This window comes from Sphaerodactylus townsendi, linkage group LG07 (genome assembly GCF_021028975.2).
Source record: "Sphaerodactylus townsendi isolate TG3544 linkage group LG07, MPM_Stown_v2.3, whole genome shotgun sequence".
Lineage (NCBI taxonomy): Eukaryota > Metazoa > Chordata > Lepidosauria > Squamata > Sphaerodactylidae > Sphaerodactylus > Sphaerodactylus townsendi.
In genome coordinates this window covers 88,254,046-88,274,452 of record NC_059431.1, presented here as the reverse complement: position 1 = coordinate 88,274,452, position 20,407 = coordinate 88,254,046, and the positions used below count along the sequence as shown (strand labels likewise).

General features: G+C 40.8%; 1 protein-coding gene across 6 annotated transcripts in view; it reads right to left on the bottom strand.

The window, feature by feature from the left end:
• The window catches only part of FOCAD (focadhesin), a 144,100-nt gene that overhangs the window by 54,394 nt on the left and 69,299 nt on the right, over window positions 1–20,407 (bottom strand). For all 6 annotated transcript variants that reach the window (XM_048503710.1, XM_048503713.1, XM_048503711.1 and 3 more), the window contains 6 exons: window positions 16,178–16,312; window positions 14,277–14,327; window positions 12,803–12,886; window positions 11,432–11,570; window positions 9,132–9,320; window positions 7,551–7,672 (listed from right to left, as the gene is read on the bottom strand). In XM_048503710.1, coding sequence (XP_048359667.1) covers window positions 7,551–7,672; window positions 9,132–9,320; window positions 11,432–11,570; window positions 12,803–12,886; window positions 14,277–14,327; window positions 16,178–16,312 — 720 coding nt within the window. The remainder of the gene's footprint in view (window positions 1–7,550; window positions 7,673–9,131; window positions 9,321–11,431; window positions 11,571–12,802; window positions 12,887–14,276; window positions 14,328–16,177; window positions 16,313–20,407) is intronic.

Here is a 20,407-nt window from a genome sequence, read left to right as displayed (position 1 = left end):
TTTCCATTTCCAAATTTTTAAAATATTTATACTTTGCATTCATTCAACATTCAAAAATAGCTCACAGCATAATTAAAATACTATGAAACATACGATCATATCCAAATGCCCATAACACACATAGCCCTGGTCCAATTTAAATCTCAAACTAGCACATCATTGAATAATAAAGCCCATTTAACCTGAAAATACCATTTGAAACGGTATTGTTTTACATAGCTCCCCGAACCAAGACAGTGGAAGGATTCTTTGGTCCTCAGGAAAAGCACCTCAGTCGACTCTCAAGGGAGAAAATGGGTAAGATAAGAAAAAGAAGAGGCTTTAGGATTCATACCTGTGTTGAGACCATAAAAGGAAGCTCTTCTAGGCAAGGCTGGGCCTCTTGTCTATTAGTTTCCTATTCCCTATCTAGGACTGTCTGTATCAATCTAGCAATATTTATAGCATTTTAAAGGTTACTTTTGAACTTCTTAAGATTCATTTCACAAGTTTCTAGAATCCCTCAACCATTTACCATGTATACCATTCAGAGCAAGGTGGAATTATTCTCTTGCTAGCTCTGTACTATGCTTTGATCTTGAGAAGGATATTACTGAATTCACCTAAACTACTTAGATACAATCTTTAAACCAGGATGTCCGGCTCAAAGAACTTTTGAGGACATTTGAGATATACAGGATATTTTTCAGTTGAGATGCAGATATCCTTTAATCATCCTAATGGTGACAAATCTTTCCGAACTGAATACATCTTTTTGTATTTTTTTAAGGCATAGTGTCAGGTCTTTTTTTATCACACAATATAACAGCAGGCAAACACTTGGGAGAGAGTAAAAAGATGAACTATTCAATAGCTTACAATTGCAAAAACCTGAACACACATTGTTTATTGAGACCACTGTTTATTGAAACCATATTCTTTTCTCTCTCACGGGGAATAAGTTAAAAACCTACAGAAGAAGTTTAACATCTTACTCTATTCTTGTATATACTATAAACTGCTACTAGAATTTTGTTGAAGGGGTGTATTCTAGAGGGGCATGACTGTTGGTATGGAGACCTAAATACAATAGGATATAATATACAACATGTCTTCATCCACATTGATCCAGTTCAGTCACTTATCTGAGCTGAATATTCAGAGCAGATGTGTGGACCCCATCTATTGTGCCCATACCATGTACTCAAAGGGGGCACGAACGGCACAACAATCTCTACACAGTTCTAATGTCCATAAGAAATGGACATGACGCTTATGATCACAATGGAGTTAAACACACCTACAATGGAGTTAAGCACACTCATTCACTACCGAACTACAATCTTCTCTCATGTCTCTGCCCAAATGGAGAACTTAATATTTAAAAATAGAGAAAACAAATGTGCTCCTGGTTTTACACACAGTGAGGGAATCAGGAGAAAAGCAGGCAAAAGGGAGCAGAGAGGAGAAGACACGTAATTCCGAAGCCCGCGCTGGTACAGGGGGTGGGACAGTAATATTTATTTTATTTATTTACAAAAAAATTATCTTGCATTTCTGCCCAATCAAGAACTCCAATTAACAACAGAGCATTATAAAATTCATCATAAAGACCTATCAAAACAAAAGTATATACATATATATGCTGGGCAGGAAGAAGAAGCCTTTGAGGGAATGCCAGATGAAATGTAAAAAGTCAGGCTGAAGGCACTGATAGAAGGAGATAAGCAAATAGTCCCAGGAAGAGAGCGCCACAATTCTGATGCTACAACCCAGGCTCTCGTTTTCATTTATTGATTTATTGTTGATTTATTGTTTATTTATTTACATTATTTGTAGTCCACGTTTCTCACAAGAACTGAAGGCATTGTTAGCGAGAACAATAACAAAAATGTGTCAGGAGAGGGGGAGCTTTTCTGATGTCCTTGAGCAGGCCATTCCACAAGGTGGGAACCGCAGGAGCAAAAGAAGCCACAACAGGCAGTTGTTGATTTTGCCCATTTGCAAGTTGGTCCCTACAGAACCCCCAGCTGACTTGGGCAAAGATGTCATGGTAGAGTGTAGGGAGAGAAGCAGTCCTGCAAATAAGAGGGGCTGAGACCATGAAGAGACTTTGTGATAGCTAATACCTTGAACCCAGTAACAGATGGCAGCCAATAGACTGTCTGCAGAATGGGAGTAATGCACATGTTCTATCTAACCCTTGAGTTGTGACATCAGTCCTTACGAGGAATCACTGAAAACTCTATTGTTTTTCTCATCCCAGTATGAATTCAGTATATGCATACCCACAATATATTTAAATTTATTTATTTAGAAAGCATTCCTGAAATGTTATTCTGTGAAGGAAAGCAGATGGCAGGGCTTGGGAGCAGTAACAGAATATTCTCAAATCTTATAGAACTCTTGGGAATCTTTCAGGGAGCCATAACAGCTAAACTGATGTAATAAAGGTGACCCAACTTTTTCCTGTAGATCTGCTCAATGACCTGGTTCACATTCAATCATTTCATTGGCTTAAGATCACTGTAAGACAGCTAATACAGTAACAGGTTGCTTCTTCCTGGGAAGAGGAAGAAAAGGACCAGATCTTCTCTGGATGACCTAGTGGGACAGAAGGGGCCATTTGTGATGATGCCTCCACTTTATCTTTCACCACTGAACCATCATAGAAAGTGTGGCCTGGAGGTGCAGGTTAAATATTTTGACTGTCACTATTCATGAAGGTTGTAGGAACTGTTGTAGGAACAGTGGGTTCTTATGATGTTTTAAAATATGTTAACGTACAAATCATGATAACTTTTCAACATTTTTTCAATATTAAAATTTAAAAATTGAAACATTCCATCTCATTTTTTCAAGGAATATTACATTTAAAAATTGAAACATTGCATCATGTTCTAATGAGGCATTTCTGCGTCTCCACATGTTTGGATTTTTTTTTATAATCCCTTGGGTCTCTTCAAGGTATTTACTTCAGTCTAACAGCTAAGAAAAGTTTTCTAGGAATGTTTCACATTCTACAGACATCTGATGCCGAGCACTGGGAAATAATATTTCAAACACATGTTAAGCATTTTTAGCATTAAACACATCAGATTGATGTCCATACCAATGCAATATTATATTTACATCTCAAAGAACTTTAAGCACTAAAGATTTTAAAGCAGAATGGTTGTAAAAAAATTTTTTTTAATTAACAAAAAGAGTAGGACTAGAATTCAAACAAAATATCCTACTTCAAAACACCAATTCAACTAAAACAAGCAGAGTCTGAATAATTAATTCACATGGGCAGGAGAAGGTATAAAAACCAATCTTGTTTCCAACATATGCTTGATTTGTTTTTGTGAAAACATATATTTTTCAATTGTTTATGATTCTAATAATAGCTTTGCTTTATTTCAGGAAGCTATTGTGTAGCAAAGAAAAAAAAGCAAGCCAAAACAATGAAAGAAAGACATCATGAAATATCAGGGAGGGGAAGATGTACTTTGTGCCCCATTAAACATGCAGTAGAGTCCAAAAAGATGGACCTCACTTCATTATGAAGTGACTATATTCAGGGGTGTAACTGTCAAAAATTACACCCACAATTACAAGCACAATGGCTCACCCTAGCCATTATTTAGCCAGGTCACATGGGGGAACACGTTGCTGATCCCCCCACCACTGCCCCTCCCACCTAAACTGCACATGGAGTTCGGGAGCAGGGGCATAGTTGAATGCTGAGCTGGCCAGCACAAGCTTACCTGGAACTCCACATGGAGTTTAGATTAGGGAGGGCTGTTCGATGCTGAACTCAACTTGGTCGAGTCCAAGTTCAAACTACAGGCTTTGAGCCAGCAGTTTAAAGCTCGATCCAGGAATGGTAAGCCCAGCATTAAATTAAGCAGTCAGGCTGATTCTTTCCGACTTTATACTGCTGCCTCTGCCCTTCTCCCCAAGCTCCACTTGACCAGAGGTGGAGTTTGGAAGTGAAGCCAACAGTATAAAGCTGGAGCCAACCAGCCTGACTGCTTAGTTCAATGCTGGGCTCACCATTCCTAGGTCAAACTTGAAGCCTGCAGTTTAAATCTGGAGCTGGCCAGGCTGCAGTGACGAAGGGAGGGAAAACTGTGCCCAGGACGTGAACTGCACGCGCACCCCCTCCCGTCCCTCAAACGCCCCAACACGCCCTGCCCCATTCCCCAGCCCCACCCCGACACATGACTGCATAGCAGCGGCTGAGGCGAGCCACCCCAGATGTCTTCATTGCAGCTCTGCCTCTGGAGTCCAGCATCAAACAGGCCTGCCCCACTCCACATGGAGTTCAAGGCAAGCCCAGATAATTGCTCGCCAGTTCAACTGTGTGCCTGCCTCTGAATTCCACATGGGGTCTAGGGGCAGAGCATAGTTGTGACAGAGGCAGGTGAGCCACCCACAGTGCCCCTCTAAGTGACCGACTCAAGTGGCACCTGCGGCAAGCCAGCTGTTGTGCTTGTCCTGGGTGCTGTTTTGGGCAGCTATGCCCCTGTATGCAGCAACATTAAGGGCAGTAATTTCATGAACTATTACAAATTATATCACATGGTATTTGCAAATGTGCACTGTCAGGATCATGTAGTTTTAAACAAACACTACCAAAAAATTAAGAAAATTTTAAAAAATTAACTGTTTGCTAACCATACAGTATAGTCAGATTATGGAAGATTATTGCCCCCTATCTCCAGTTTACATAAGCAACAATAATCATGAGCAAATATAAAGTTCTGAGGAAAAAACAATGTGTGCTGGGCAGCAGATTTTAACAAAGGCCCCCAAATTTTAACAAAGGTCCCCAAACCTAAATCTGCAGGCCAAGTTTGGGAAAGAAGTCACGGTCCCATTTGTACGCCATTCTCATTTTGCATCGAGCACTCAGAAAGGTCAAAGGTAAAGTCAATTCCCAGCTGGCATAATGCCTTGCCTTTTACAGATAAGGTCTACCACCATTTTTCTGGTCCTAGTATAAACTAGTTACAAGCTCCATTTAATCCTTTATATAAAATCTCATAAATCATGAATGAAACATTTTCAAAACATGAACAGACTAGGTTGCAGCCTCCACGATGTCCCTTTCAACACCGGGGTCTAGTAAACCTCCGTGTCTCAAAAAAAAAAAAAAATGCTTGGGCCCTGTTTTTGGGTGAAGAAGTCCTCCCAGAAGTGCCTTGTTCTAGGGCTTGCAAAATCCTAGCATCAATACACATTGTTTCATGCCATTTTCTTTTCCTTTCAAAAAAATTAGCCAATAACTGCCTCATCCCTCTTTGCTTCTATATGTACACTTTGCTTGTGCCTTTGCTTTCTCATTCTTTACACATTAGAAAGCAGTGATCTTTTATAACACACCTCAGAGAATGGCTACGTTGAAACCTTTTGCGAGGAGGATATGGGAAGCTTCAAATGGAACAAAGCAGCTAGTAAGCCTGCACACAAATTTTATGCCTGCAGTTACCAGATGTTGCCTTCCCCATCCTTGCCAAAGAAACGTTACAAAACAGACTAAGGGTAAAATTGCATTCCAAGCCACCTTTTACTGAGCTGTGTCTCATAGGAAGCAAGGAAATTATGGTTTCTGTTAACTCCTCCCACCCTACAAAAATTACTGCGAACAATATAGTAAATGAACTGTACTTTCAGAGTTTTCAGGACATATGCAAGACATAGTTCTCTCATTAATTTTCCATTTTTTTGTTCAGTCTCAAAGTTAACACAAAAATGTACACAGATTTTCTGTCTGCCTACCAAGCCAAAATCAAATAGGGAAAAACACAGTACCTGACAAAACACAAATTTGAAAGGTTATAAAGTTATGAAGTGGAATAAAAATACAGATGAGCATCTTTTAGAGGAGTGTTACGTATATCTATTCTGGCTTTTGCTTGAGGAGATCACAGAAATAAAGACTAAATTCAAACTCAAATGTTTTCTGAAGAAAAGGAAGACTGTAAAGAGTATGCAGATTCTAAGTGTGCTGGCCGAGGGTTTTAACTGGGAGACAGACCTATGACATTGATAAGGTTTGGTTTGATGTAATAGCCTTGGATCTGCACTGTTTTGGTCTGAAATGCTTTTTGACAAATGAGTTGAAGATAGTGGACCAACCCTCATAATCTACTCTATCTTAAACTATGTAAGTTCTAACATGGGCAACACTTATCTGTGTCTCTCTCTCTTTCATCTAGAATTATTTAATAAAATTGCACTATCAACACTTCAGTGTGTGGTTTAAAATGTGTGGTTTAAAAGCTTTAGTGCGGGAGTTAGCAGTCAGGAGTACAGTGGAGTCATCATGATATCACAATGTCATGTCATATCAGTAACATGCAACATTGCATGGACATAAAGGAAAGACCAGGTCTTCTGTTTTCAGCAACAATCTGCCACACCCAATTCCAACCTAAGAGGTGCACACAAAAGATGAAAAACCTTCTCGACCTATTAGGATCACTCTTGTCTCTTCTGGAAGCTTTAGCCCTCTCCAATAGCTCCATTATCCCCAAACAAACTTCTGAGTAACTCTGAGTAAGTCTGTCTACAAGGTACCTGCTACTTGAATCAGGAGAGTAATGAAGTGCACCATCACTTCACCAGTCCTGGCTCCTTAGCTTCATGAATATAGTAGGACCTTAAAAGTGCTTTCAGTACAACTCCTCCCAGAAACATTCAGAGATGCTCTTTTCACCAACATGGATAAAATATTCCTATTTTACTGTTATAGTTGACAAGCAAAAGCCAGAATAGATATACCTAACACTATCATTTATATCTATGGTGTGTGACCAGGGCCTTCTTGTGGAGATACATGCCATCTTCCATAATGCTGCATGATCCTGGAAGTTGAGATGCCAACATATCTACACTCACATGCCCCACTCTGACCTGCACTCCAGCTGCCAGCAACTTCCAAAGATCAGTTGCTGCAATGCCCTATTTAATGAAAATATTCTCTAACAAGGTCTCAGTTATAATGATTAATTAGCTGTTCACTGCTCATTCGCCATCCCCAACTACATTTCATATAGTACATTAAAGTTGCAGAGTTACAAAACCTTGGTACAATAAGCTACATACATCAGTGTAATTAGTTGTTCCCAGCAGTTTGGTCTAAGAGATATGCTCAGTTATTATTATAGTAATGAGGAGGTAAGGGTCACTCCCCAGGTTGCTATATTCTAATTGTTTTCCAGACAAGCCCAATTTGACAGCACTGTAACCAGATCAGGCGGAACTGGAAAAAGAATTCAAAGGGAGGCGGAGGAAGCATCAGCTTCAATTTATAGCAATGATCTTTGAGGTAAAGCACATCACAGCAAAGAGAGAGTGATTTTATTAGATGGCATTTTATATGTCCCATCATTTCCTTTAATTGTTCCTTCAAGCAGCAAGTTTTACTTTTAATCATCGCTAAGAGTAAAATTTATAACATCTTCACACAGCTTGCAGTGGAAGCTTTAATTTCCTAATTAGTAGACGCAAACTCAGGATGGGAAACATAACAGCACAGAATGAGTGCACAAGAAGAAGGAAAACCGGCAGTGTTTTACCTCATGGATGAGAGCAATTAACATCTGCTGGAAATTGCGCCCCCTACTGGCTAGAAATCGGCTGATAGGTTTGCCATCTTTGCCCATATGGATTGGAAGATCATAACACAGCAACATGCCAGCTAAAAAATAATAATAAACATGTTAGATGACTGACAATAAACAGCCTGAAGGTTATGTTTTAATCTTACTGTAACGGTAACCAAAAGCAGAAAAAATTGATATTCAAGAACAGAATTTTGATTTATAGGAATTTGAACCAACTTGGTAACTTATTTGCATAATATAAGAATTGCTGGCAGGCACAATACTAAAGAAAGGAAGCAAGCAAAAGGCCGAAAAGCCGCTGCAAAAAAAGTGGGGGCAACAATTTAATGGAACATATATTCTGTATGGTCTCAGAAGTCTCTCACTCTCGCAAGTTTTCTGGTTCTCACCACTGGCAGAAGAGCAATACAGAAGCCATCGAAATGCAGCCATCTTGATGTTTGGGTTTTCCCACTGCTTCCCCTTCAGACCCCCTTGGGGTAGCATCAAATGGCACAGGTAAATCTCCTCATTAATATACTCACAATTAACAATTCAGTTCAAAGCATCACTTGAGGTAGTTTTTCTAAGTTAAGGGGAATGGTACCTCCATCCTCTAGGCTTCTCAAGCAGCTGCTGGACCAGAAGATGACACTGAGTGAGCTTCTGCAGTGAGCTGCTGCATTTTTCTGGCTATCCCCTCTCCCGGTAGTTCCTGATTTTTGTTGACTAACTTGCCTTTTAAACAAGCAAGTCCTCATCAATCTAGATACTTTCATCGTACCCTTTTTCAGATGGCATATGTTATTTTGCTTTCCGCACAGCCTCTCTTGAAATTAGACTGGAGGAGAGTGACTGGCCTGAGATTATAACCCCCATGCTCAGAATGGGTTGACCCAGAAAGGAGTGGAGACTCAAAGCAGAAGGAGGCTGCAGAGCTCATGTAGTTTGGAGAAGACAAGGCTACCAGACTCGGACCTTGATTGGTATAAGCCCTTAACACCTTGTTAAGGTAACTGCAATGTTGTTGGGAACTACTGGGAAGGTGGTAGTTTATTTTTGCTATGTTGTAAATGTTGGAGTTTATTGTTTCAGGGTTCTTTTTGTGTTTGTAATGGGTGAGAGTTCTCCTTCATCATGTTGAATCCTGTCCACCAAGCCCTTGGAGTCTTCAGGAGCCAACCCACTTGCAAAGAAGAATTGGACTTGGCAGTATCAGTAGACTGTAAATATAAGGACTTGAAAATGCAACCTGAACAGGACCTTGAAGTGTGATGTTAAATGTTGATGTTTGATGTTATATGTTAAGTAAACCATATTGTTTTTAAAATTTGTTGTTGCAAACTCATTCCAAGTTCTGCCCCACAGAACCCACAGATAGAGGTTACAAGATCACCCAGCAACCTTTCCCCAGAATGGAAAACTGAGGTAGGTTGATTGATCAACCTTTCCCCATCTCTCAAATTTATTGAGGAACTGGAGTATACACCATTTAGCCATTCCCAAGATTCTCTACCATATGAAGGGCTTTGGCTATTGCAAAGAGAATCTCACCTGCAAGACCAGGCTTCAGCCCTGGCTGCTTGTTCCTTTCATAAATTTTTAGCATAAAGCTTGGGACTCCTGATACAGTTTTCCTTTGATCTGACTGAACAGCACTTCCTCTCACTGCAGAATGGTATATTCCACGAGGCATGCTGGCCATCTCCTGTTTCACCAAGGATGCTGCAAACTCTTCAAATGCTTGAGGGGAAGGGCAATGGAAGAAAACAAGAAGGTGATTGACTGAGGAAACCAGAACCACTCAACTGATGTGCAACCACAGCTATTATCGGGGAATGTTATGCTGAAATAAGTGGTAACTCCATATGCAGCTGACAGCTTGAAGGTCATGGTTTTTATAACTCCCAAGCAAGTTCCACGTTCACCTCCCACTCAAAACATCACCTCAGGAAACCTTCAATAAATGGTGTCAGATGTTCAAGCTCAGAAGAAAAAATAAGCAGTCAGAGCTGTTTTATACGTTGATCAATGCACCCTTTGTTTGATCCTTGGGCCTAGGTCACCAGTATGGAATGACAGGAGTAGAAGTGACCTTTACCTTAGCCAATGCAATACCCAGAAGAAACCCCACCTAAGCCACAGGAGACTTCTTGCCACTAAAAATACAGCAACCTAAACAAATATTTAAGAAAATTCAGTAGGTAAAGTTGGATCAAGAACTCCAGAGTTGGGGCTTTTAAACTCTGGCTGAGTTCACCTTTATAGTTGTAAAGTATTCATGAAATACTTATAAAAATAGATGAGGGAGCTTAGACAAAGTAGCCTTGTAGGACATGGTCCCCAGCAGGGTTACTTTGCCTACCTATGAATTGCTAGAGCCCAGCAACATTTGTTAGGTTTAAGAGCCTGTTAGTGCTTTTAGTACATCAAGAAAAAGTTTTTAAATGGTAAAGGAGGGGTTAATAACAACTATTTCTCATTAGGCCCCTGTCTTTGATGCACACTCTCCTGTACTAGGCACAATTGCTGGTTTTCCTATGAATTGCAGCAAGTCTAGGGATGAAAGATCACATGCCCGCTCACTCTTGTAAACCAGACATACACAAAGTGTCACAGAATCAGTTAACAGAACCCAGGATGACTCTGGGATGCCTTTGTATTTTCACCTCGTTTCCTTCAGCATTTTTTTTTTTTGGGGGGGGGGGAACTACTTTCTTTTAACAACAGCTGGGGTGGGATGGGAGAAAACATTGAGAAAGCGAGTTTAATATTTATGGAAACCAGGAGAGTTTTTACACAAATATGACGCCAATTCTGCTTGACAGGCTGACAAAAATTAATGTGACCACAAAACCAAGACTGTGTTAGCACGATGGGAATATCCCAGCTATATATCTGGGAGATTTGGGCCCGTGTTATTCACAGAGCATTTACTTCACATCATCTGCTTCTTGCACACTGGACAATTGGAAGAACTTAAGCCGTGACCACCAACCTTTTCTAGCCTCTGCTGTGTTCCTCCTCTTCCAAACAGCATTAACGCATTAGAGCTACAGTACAAGGAAAACTTTGTGGGAAGTTAGTTCTTCTGACTAAAATGGGACCTTCCAAATACACCTGCTTCAACTTCCTGCCCATAGTAAACACCTTTTTTTTTTTGCATTCTCTGACAGGGTTGGATCCAAACCACCACATCTGCTAAGTGAAGAGCACTTGCACAAGAATGGTGATTCCTCTTACCCACTGCAGACCCCTTACACCACCTCACCCATTCCTGAGGGTCCCTCAATCTTCAGGAGCAGATTTTGGTAACACAGGGGGCTGCTGCATGAAAAGGGGTTAAAGAAAAATCTGTTCCACAAGAGGAGTTCCACTTTCTGCTCTCTGGTTCGCACTATTATGTTTATATTATGTTTCTGCCATATTTCTTAACATTTGTGAAACTTTCCTTATCAAAAGTTAATGAGAGCCAGCATGGTGTTGTGGTTAAGAGCGGTGGACTCTAATTTGGGGAACCGTGTTTAGATTCCACACTGCTCCACATGAAGCCAGCTGGATGACCTTGAACTAGTCAAAGTTCCTTGAATCTCTCAGCTCCACCTACTTCACAAGGTGCCTGTTGTGGGGGAAAAGGGAAGGCAATTGTAAGCTGCTTTGAGACTTGCAGAGAAAAGTGTGGTATAAAAACCAACTCTTCTAAATCATTTCATACAACTGGGCTGTTTTATAAACTGTATTAATTAATTAATTGCTTTCTAATCTGGTTACTTAACAGTAATTAAAAAAAAACTACTTGCAGGCAAAATGATATTAGAACATCTACTGAGAAACTACTTTCTGATTCCAAATACCTGGTAAAACAGAAAGAGGCGTGAGTAACAATAATTTGATATATGAGGAACCAGGAACAGATAGGTCAACCTCTTTCTCTTCCCCCTCCTCCTCTTCATTTACAGCCATGTCTTTTTGTTGGTCCAGTTCGGGTCTGGTCTGTATGGGGGAGAAAGACAGCAATGAAAAAGGGAATTAAAAAGGCATACTATATAATAGAAAACTGAGAGATACGTTTGTATCAGTTAAATCCAAAATATGGCAAGAAATCCTTTCAAATAAGAACTATAATTTTTGGAGAGTCAAACGATGGCTTTTTCTTTGTTGATGTTATCAATACATGAATCATCCTCATTCTTGATGGCAGCATCTATAGGGCCATTTCCAATACAAAATCAGACATGAGTTCATACCTTTCAATACAAGACTCTGGTGCAACTAAATGATTAAAACATTGTCTAAGGGTACAACAGGACAGTCTAGATCAGTGTACCATTTACAGAGATTAGGGGCATCTTCTCTCCTGTCTTCCTTGTGTTGCTACACTTGCCTTTCAAGACACCCGTTAATATTTTGTTAGGAAGTTAACAAAAGTAACAACAAACAATGCTATTAAAATACTGTGGTGTGCATCCAACTATCCGTGAACGACTTTGGGCTTTGCCCACTTTCTCCATCTGCTGTAGCCCACCATTGTGACCAAAAGTGTCCACACATGAAATTCTTTTTAAAAAAAACTTGGACCTCCATTAAGTCTGAAAAGGTGCTCCTCAGTTCTGCCATATGGCTACCACACTAGCATGCTCAGAATATGAAAGCAATGAAGGACTTCAAATGTGAAGCTCATTCAACTTTCAAAAATAGCTTGAAAATTATTTGGGCCTAGAAAAGCAGTAAGTGGAATTTGCTATTTGAGAGGCATTTTTTTAACATTTTGAATCTAAGCCCTGAAGCCCAGGCAGAGTTGCTATCAAAACTGATATAATTTTCTTTCTATTTGTCTGGATGCTGCTCCCTCCTCATGCTAGCCTGTTTCAAAAATACTCCTAGGTGTCAAGCTTGCGGTCCTCCAGATGTTATGGACTACAGTTCCCACAATCCCCTGCCAGCATCATGCTGCAGAGGATGATGGGAACCATAGTCCATAACATCTGGGCCACAAGTTTGACACCTGTGCTACGAAATCTTTCTTCAGGATAATATTATAGTTTGCTTCTGTCACACAAACACTTAGCAGAATTTCCATTTAATAATTAGGTGATCCAGAAGCAAATCAGGAGTGCTTTCTTCCAGCATCTGCTCCCACAGATTTTTCATCTTTCTTTTTTTTTCTTTTTGCTTTCCCAACAAGTTATTATTCAACATCAATATTTAAAGAAAAGAATGTCTACCTCTTCGGGAAGATGAAGAATGGTGTGTTCTTCAGAATCAAATTCCGAGAGAGATTTGTACGCAGAAATGGCCACAAGAGGATCCTAAACAAGAAAAATATGGCTAGCTAGCACATGCCACTTTATATAAGAAAGCACCTCTGTCTGCTCAGTAATACTTGAGAAAAAGTGCAATAATTTCAGATTTCCTACGTGCATAATTTGGTACAATTCAACATAGCAGTAATGCTGCAAGTTTCCCCACCCTCACTAGATAATTCCAGCAATCTGGACTATTGGTGGGGATGAAGAAGAAGAGTTTGGATTTATACCCTACTTTTCTCTCTTGTAAGGAGACTCAAGGCCGCTTACAAACTCCTTTCTCTTCCTCTCCGTACAACAGAAACCTTGTGAGATAGATGGGGTTGAGAAAGTTCCAAAGAACTGTGACTAGTCCAAGGTCACCCAGTAAATGACATGGTGGCTCAGAGTCTCACGAAATGAGACTCTGGAAAGTAGAAAATTCATCACAGGGATGGTGCGTTACATAAGTCTTCAAAGAATTCTGTTGGCTGGGGTTAAGGAGGAAAAGAGCACAGGACATACACAAAAGCCAGTGCTATGTAGTGGTTAGAATATCAGACTAGGATCTGGGAGTCCCTGATTCAAATGTATGTTCTGCCATGGAAGTGACCTTGAGTTAATCACTCACTCTCAGCCTAACCAACCTCACAATGTTGTGAGGTTAAATGGAGATGAGGAGAACGATGTAAGCTGTTTGCGTCTCTAATGGAAAGAAAAGGGAGATGAAAAGTATCTAAATTACAACTATTCTCCATGGTAAATGGCATACCCAACTTAGAACTTTTGTTAACAAATCAGAATAAAGAAGTCTTGATAAAGTCATAAAAACATGGGAAAATTACATTAAATTAGAAAACATATTTGGAATAGAGCACTATGGTGAAAAGAAGTCTCCGTGGCTTTCTTTTCTGAAGCACAATTGTTCCAAAAATGGGGCCATGCTTTAAGCCAGTATCTTTATAAACACTAAGTGGAATATATAAGAACTAAACATGCCATAGGAAAAAAATATTGCAAGAAAGAAGGCATTTCCTTAAATCCAATTTAGGGATTACACTGCAATTGTGATGCCAGTCAAAATACATAATCCTCATAGTACAGAAGCAATCCCCCCTGCCCCTTGGCTAAGTATAAATCACAACACTAATGCACAAATGCAGGTAGTCATACTGAGCATGCATCTCCCCCACTGACAAGGATCAGATTTGGGGGAAGCAGCACAGGCAAGAGAAGGGGAAAAATCATGATCTGACTGACTGACAATCACAGATTAACATGTTACCAAAATCACGTTCAACTGAACAGAAAGTGGTCTTTGGCAGCAATGGTGACATCTCAGTACGGCCCAATTCAGACATGACAGAGAAAACATAGCTGGTCAAACTGCACCATAAGACCTGCCGTGTCTGACCTTGCTTTGTGCGTGGCTCCACAGGAAGTTGAGAACTTGAGCTTTAAATTTCTATAAAATTAGGAAAAGATAACACTCAAAGAAGGGCAACACAGGGATATGCAATGTCTACTTCAGCAAAAGCTTAAGAAACTCAGGCGAATCCTCTTGGGATCCTACAATAATAAGCCACAATGGACTAGCATTGTCCAAAACTACCAGCGAGTTTCATAACTAAGTGTGTACTGACTTGAATGGTTTAAGCAATTTAGCCCGGTTCTGAACACAGACCAATGGCCTTATGATGCTAATGGCATTTCAAAGTTTAAAAGTACTCTTTCGAGTCAATATTCAATGATGTGTGATAAAAATGCACACAAGTGTAATTTTTGTTCTGGGAAAATAACTGACATTTAAGTGATCCCATAGGGGCTATTCACACCCCATTTATATTGTTGTGTTCTCAATGACATTAACAGGATGAAAGCAGTGGAAGTCTATTAAACTCATGTAAGTCAGCTATGAAAACATTAACCTCAGATTTTCACTGAAATGAGAAGGCAGAATAATTGTGCTAAGTACTTCACAGTTGCATGGTACTATTGTCACTAAATGGCCAGGTGGTATTGAAAAAGGACGTCAAATACAGCTAATTTTTGACCTGTGAGCAGATGCAGCAGGTTAAACAGTCGAACCACATAACAGTAAAAACAAAAACAAAAACCAGGAACATAACCATCGCATTTGCTTTAAATTAGTGGAAGACATTGTGGCCTTAGTAAATTAACACCAAAAGGGCTACCAGCCATATACTCATAGAAGAGTGTACTCATTAGCCAAGCTTGTGGCTTCTCATGCAACCAATTTTAAACAGCCTTTCATCTTCATTTTTTTTCTTGAAGCATAGAATCCTCTAATGATTGAGTGAACAACTTCCTGTCAGATAAATATACTCTTTCTTTATTTCTCTCAGCTGCCCATAGCTACAACTTTGGGAAGAATTTATCAGTGCATAGTCCCCAATTTGCATACTCTAGGGATTAAATTCCTAATTTGGGTTCAATCTGGGGGTCACACCCAGAACTGAGACAGGGACTAGTATCAGGGGTAGGAACCTGCGGCTCTCAGAGGCTGGGTTCAGGAACTACAATTCCCATCAGCCCCTACCAGCATGGCCAATTGGCCATGCTGACAGAGGCTGATGGGAATTGTAGTTCCTGAACATCTGGAGAGCCGCAGGTTCCCTACCCCTGCACTATATCAAGCAAAGTGCTTGAATATGTAAAATACTGAAGTAGATTCAACCATCTTCCAAGTAGCCTTCTTCCAGCTTAAGAGGCTTTTCTTCTTTTCTAACTATTAAAGACTGACACAAGAAGCATATGATACATAGTACAATGCATGTCATAGAGTACTGACACGAGAACGAAAGCCACCATCTTGTGGCAGTTACAGTAATGAACCAGGACTGGGGAAAGTGTGGGTGGGAATATCCACTCAGCCATGAAAGCTCACAGGATGACCTTGGCCCAGTCTCTCTCTGTCATCCTTACCTACATCAGGATAAAATGGAGGAGGAGACCTCCTTGGGAGGAAGAGTGGAATATAAATGTGACAAACTAGAAATGAATGAAATTTAATTTAAAGGCTCTGGCTTTGTATTGAAATATTCAGCTATGTAGCTGAACACTCTTCACATTTGAAGCACAAATTTTAAAAGCATATTTGAATTGGGTAAGTACTTGCTATATGCTTTAAGTGGCCTGACTAAGACATTAATAATAACAATAGCATTTGCTGATATGTTGTGTAAGTAGAGTGCCATTCAATATTAACCAAGATGATAGGAACACTTATAAAATGCCAGACAGTATCTAATGCTCACATGAAGAAGTGATGCTCCTTGAGGCTAAAACACATACCTCATATTCATTTGAATTCACCGTTAACGAAGGCACCAGGGAGAACAGCTCACTCAGTGTTTTTATAATGAGTGGTCGAGTGTCACAGCTCAGCTTTGGAGAAAGAGCATTCCACGTAGAGCGAATGCAAACAACCTAGAAGAGAAATAAAATGTGCAATTAGCACCAAGTTGCTCAAAATGTTTGAAGAACAGTGTTTGATGAATGTGCTTCTCTGTATCTTGATGAGGGGCAGGGGACCAGACATTTTTATACAGATTTAAAATGGTGAGGAAATCAAGTGAGTTCCTTGTCATGTGAGCATGTCACTAAGTAAAATTAACTACAAATCGAGTTGGTCCTCATGTCAGACCAGGTGTCCTAGAGCGAAGTTTTTAGGAAAAAAAGGGACAAAGAGGGTATTTCTGTTGCCAGACTAACTAGCGATGGGTAGATTTTATGTGGTGTCTTGCAACATTCTAAAATGCAAACAGCATGGTAAATAGGAAATAGTCCTTTTTAAATTGGCAAATATTATATTTGGCAAATCGACAGAGTTTGATATTGGTTTAGGATAGGCTGGTCATAATGGCACGATCTAAGACCAATCAGATTGTGCAGGAAAGAGAACAAAATACATAACTGATGCATGCCAGAGCAGAATCTGGGGTAATGAAGAATGAAGGTTCAGACGTGAAGTCCCATTTCTCAAAATCTGAACAAGACGAAACAGGTGCTTGCAGACTTCAGAAAAAAATTCTCGCCAGGAAGAACTATCTATGAGAACTGTACCTAACAATTACATTTCATGACCATTCTCAAATTTAGTCACGTGACAATAGTTAGGTATGCATGGAAGCTATGGAAAAGGCAGAACAACTGTCTTTGAAAACAGTCTATTATTGCATAGTAATATCAAGTATTTATATAATCAATCCATTCCCTCACCTGGTTCACTTCAAGTGTGCTTGAATATACAAAAGATTCATATTTATGAAATGCCCCAAAGAGCTGTTTAGATAGAAAAATCAAAGCTTTGACTTCCCCCTCTCTTAGCCATGCAAGTATGAAAACCAATAGTTTCAATTTTTATATGTGGAGGCATTTAAATCTGTACAAGAATTACAACTGAGACCAATTTTCCCCAGAAAAAATGGCAGCTTCAGACGGTAGGCTATATGGACTTACATTCCTGCTGAGCCCCTTCCCCTCCAAATGCCACAATTCCCAGCCACTGCCCCCAAATCTCCATAAATTTGCTAAGCTAGCATAGTCAATCATACTTCAAACAGAGTTTAAAACAATATTTAAACAAAATAGGGGGACATATGCAGGATTACATGAAAAATAGCTTGGCACAGAGAGAAAAGATTGAATGTTGCCTCTGTCTCCCAAAATACTAGAATTTGGGAGAACTCGATTAAGATTCTAGGCAGTAGTTGCTTCACAGAATGACTAACTAATGAAACTTGTTACCACAGGTTGACAGCTAGCTTAGAGAGCAGACTAGACCAATGCAAAATGGGCCCAATTATGACTATTAGTTACGAGGGCTAGATGGAACCTCCATTTTCAGAGGCAGTGTTTTTCTTCATGCTAATTGATGGGAGGCAAGAATAAGGGTGACCTTTGGCTTCCATGTCATGCTTGCAGGACTTCCAAAGCATCCGAATGTGAGAAAATTGGGCTAGGCCAGTGGTACTAACTCTGCAATATACAGCCAGCCACATCACAATTACTATCAACCTAATGAGTTACATTTCCTTCCATCCCTGGTATGATGTCTGCACTTTAGGAAGGCTCTCAGCTTATTCATTTGATGGAGCTGTTTCAGGTTGGAAACCTCCTGCCAACCATAAAACCCATGGTGCAACGGTTTTGCCCACTTTCTTGAAACATGGGACAAATGACATATTAGGGAACAGAAGACAGAAGTTCATGTCAAAGAGCCAGATATGGCTTCAAAGCCACACTGCATCACCAATGTAGACCATTAATTTGAGAAACTCAAGAGGCGTTCCTCCCATTGGGCAAAGTGGGCAGCTGCCCAAGGCGCCCCCTTGTTGGGGGGGGCGCAAAAACTACAGGTTCGTTAGTGGGATTTTTTTGTATTTTCAGTGTTATCCATTTTTGGCCTGCAGAGGGCGCAGTTTTCAGGCTAGCACAGGGGTAGGGAACCTGCGGCTCTCCAGATGTTCAGGAACTACAATTCCCATCAGCCCCTACCAGCATGGCCAATTGGCCATGCTGACTGAGGCTGATGGGAATTGTAGTTCCTGAACATCTGGAGAGCCGCAGGTTCCCTACCCCTGGGCTAGCAGCACAAAATTTCAGGGATTTTTTAGGAGACTCTCCTGATAGAGAAGTATCACCCAGGTTTGGTGAGGTTTGGTTTAGGAGTCCAAAAGTTATGGACTCCCTCTGTAATGCGAGTGCTCTCATCCCCCCATTGTTTCCAAATGGGAGCTAATAGGAGATGGGCTTAAACCTTTGAGGGGTCCACATAACCCTTTGGGACCCCTTGAAACCAAATCTTCACCTCAAATCTGGTTGATATCATCAGTAGAGGTCTTCTTCATGGAGGTAAGATACTCTGGAAGGGCGCATTCTTTTGGTGCTGCTATCTTAATAATTGCACCCCTGACAGCAGGCAACCCCTAAATTTCCCCAGACTTTCCTTTTAAATCCACCCCTTCCTGCCAATGCTTGTTTTCTTTCTTTCTTTTATTCTCTCAATGCCTTATAAAGGTTGTTGTTGTTGTTGTTGTTGTTGTTGTTGTTGTTAAATCCATCCCCTTCGGCATGGATTTAAAGGGAGAATCTGAAGTCCCCAGTTTAAACATTGAAACATTGGGGGATGATCCACCCAAAACAGCATCACTTTCAATGTTGTTTAAACTGGGGACCCCAGATTCTCCCTTTAAGGTGGATTTAAAAGGAGAATCTAGGCTCCCTAGTTTAAACACCACTGATAATAATGCTGTTTGGGGGTGGATTCCAGTTTAAATAACATTGAAAGTGATGCTGTTTCCCCCAATTGGGGGGACTGGATACAACACCATAAAATGTTTTCATAGCAGTAATAAAACATTTTGAAAGCATTTTGAAAATGTTTTCAAAAATATTTCTGCTATGTGGCATGGCCCATTGCTGTGTTCAGATTTGTGAGTTGAGGCATGTTCTATAATGTTATGGTGACTTTGAAATGACCTGGTGGAAAAAAATCATTGTTTGGTCACGGTGGGAGAGGGTGGCCACCCATGGGGGGGGGGGGCCATCAAACTCAGGTTTTGCCCAGGGCTCCAGTTTGCCTAGGTACTCCACTGGAGAAACTAGATTCCCAAAGACAATATTGATCCCATTTAAGCTTTGCTTCAAGTCTCAAATACCTGCATATTTCAGAATTTACTACAAATATACAAGATGTCAGACCAATTCACTATTGTGGACCTCTGATCAGGGACTGTTCCAGGGGCCACAGGCAAAGAGTTCCAGGGCCCCCTCCCATCCTCTGCCTACCACCAAGCCCCTTGTTCACATCCTCCTTCCCTCCCACCTGCTTGTCTGTCCATTGCTGACTCACAAGGACTCCCACTGCCTGGGTTCACAGCTGCTTGCAGTGCTTTCCTCAGTGCGTGAAGCAGGGAGCATGGAGTGGTAGCAAATGAATGTGCAATGGTAGCAGGGAACAGTGTCAGAAAGCCTTGGCTTCAGCAGTTGCTCCACCTCAGAGTATGCTGGTGGTAGTACTGCATCTGACTGTAACACACATAATCATAGTATGAATGACTGTACCTCACAGTCAAATACTTTGCTTGGTAGGCACTGGTGGTGGAAAGTGCTATCAAGTCACAGCTGAGTTATGGCAACCCTGTAGGGTTTTCAAAGTAAGAGACATTCAGAGGTGGTTTGCCATGGTCCGCTTCTGCATGGACTGAGAGTTCTCAGAGAACCATGATTGGCCCAAGGCAGAGGCGGAGCTACCAGAGGGCGGGGGCATGTTGCACCAGGCGTGCATCTGGGGGGTGGAAAATCACCCCCACCCCCCTGCAGGGCCCCCCTCCTGCCCCCCTTACTTTAGTGAAACAGTGCAGACTGGAGAGGCGATCTGTTCTCTTCAGGCTGAAAAAAGTCTGGTGGGAACTACACTTCCCAGGAGGCCTTGCGAGCTCCAGGGTCTCATGAGAAGTGTAGTTCCCACCAGGCCATTTTCAGCCTGAAGAGAACAGGCCACTTTTCCAAGCTGAACTA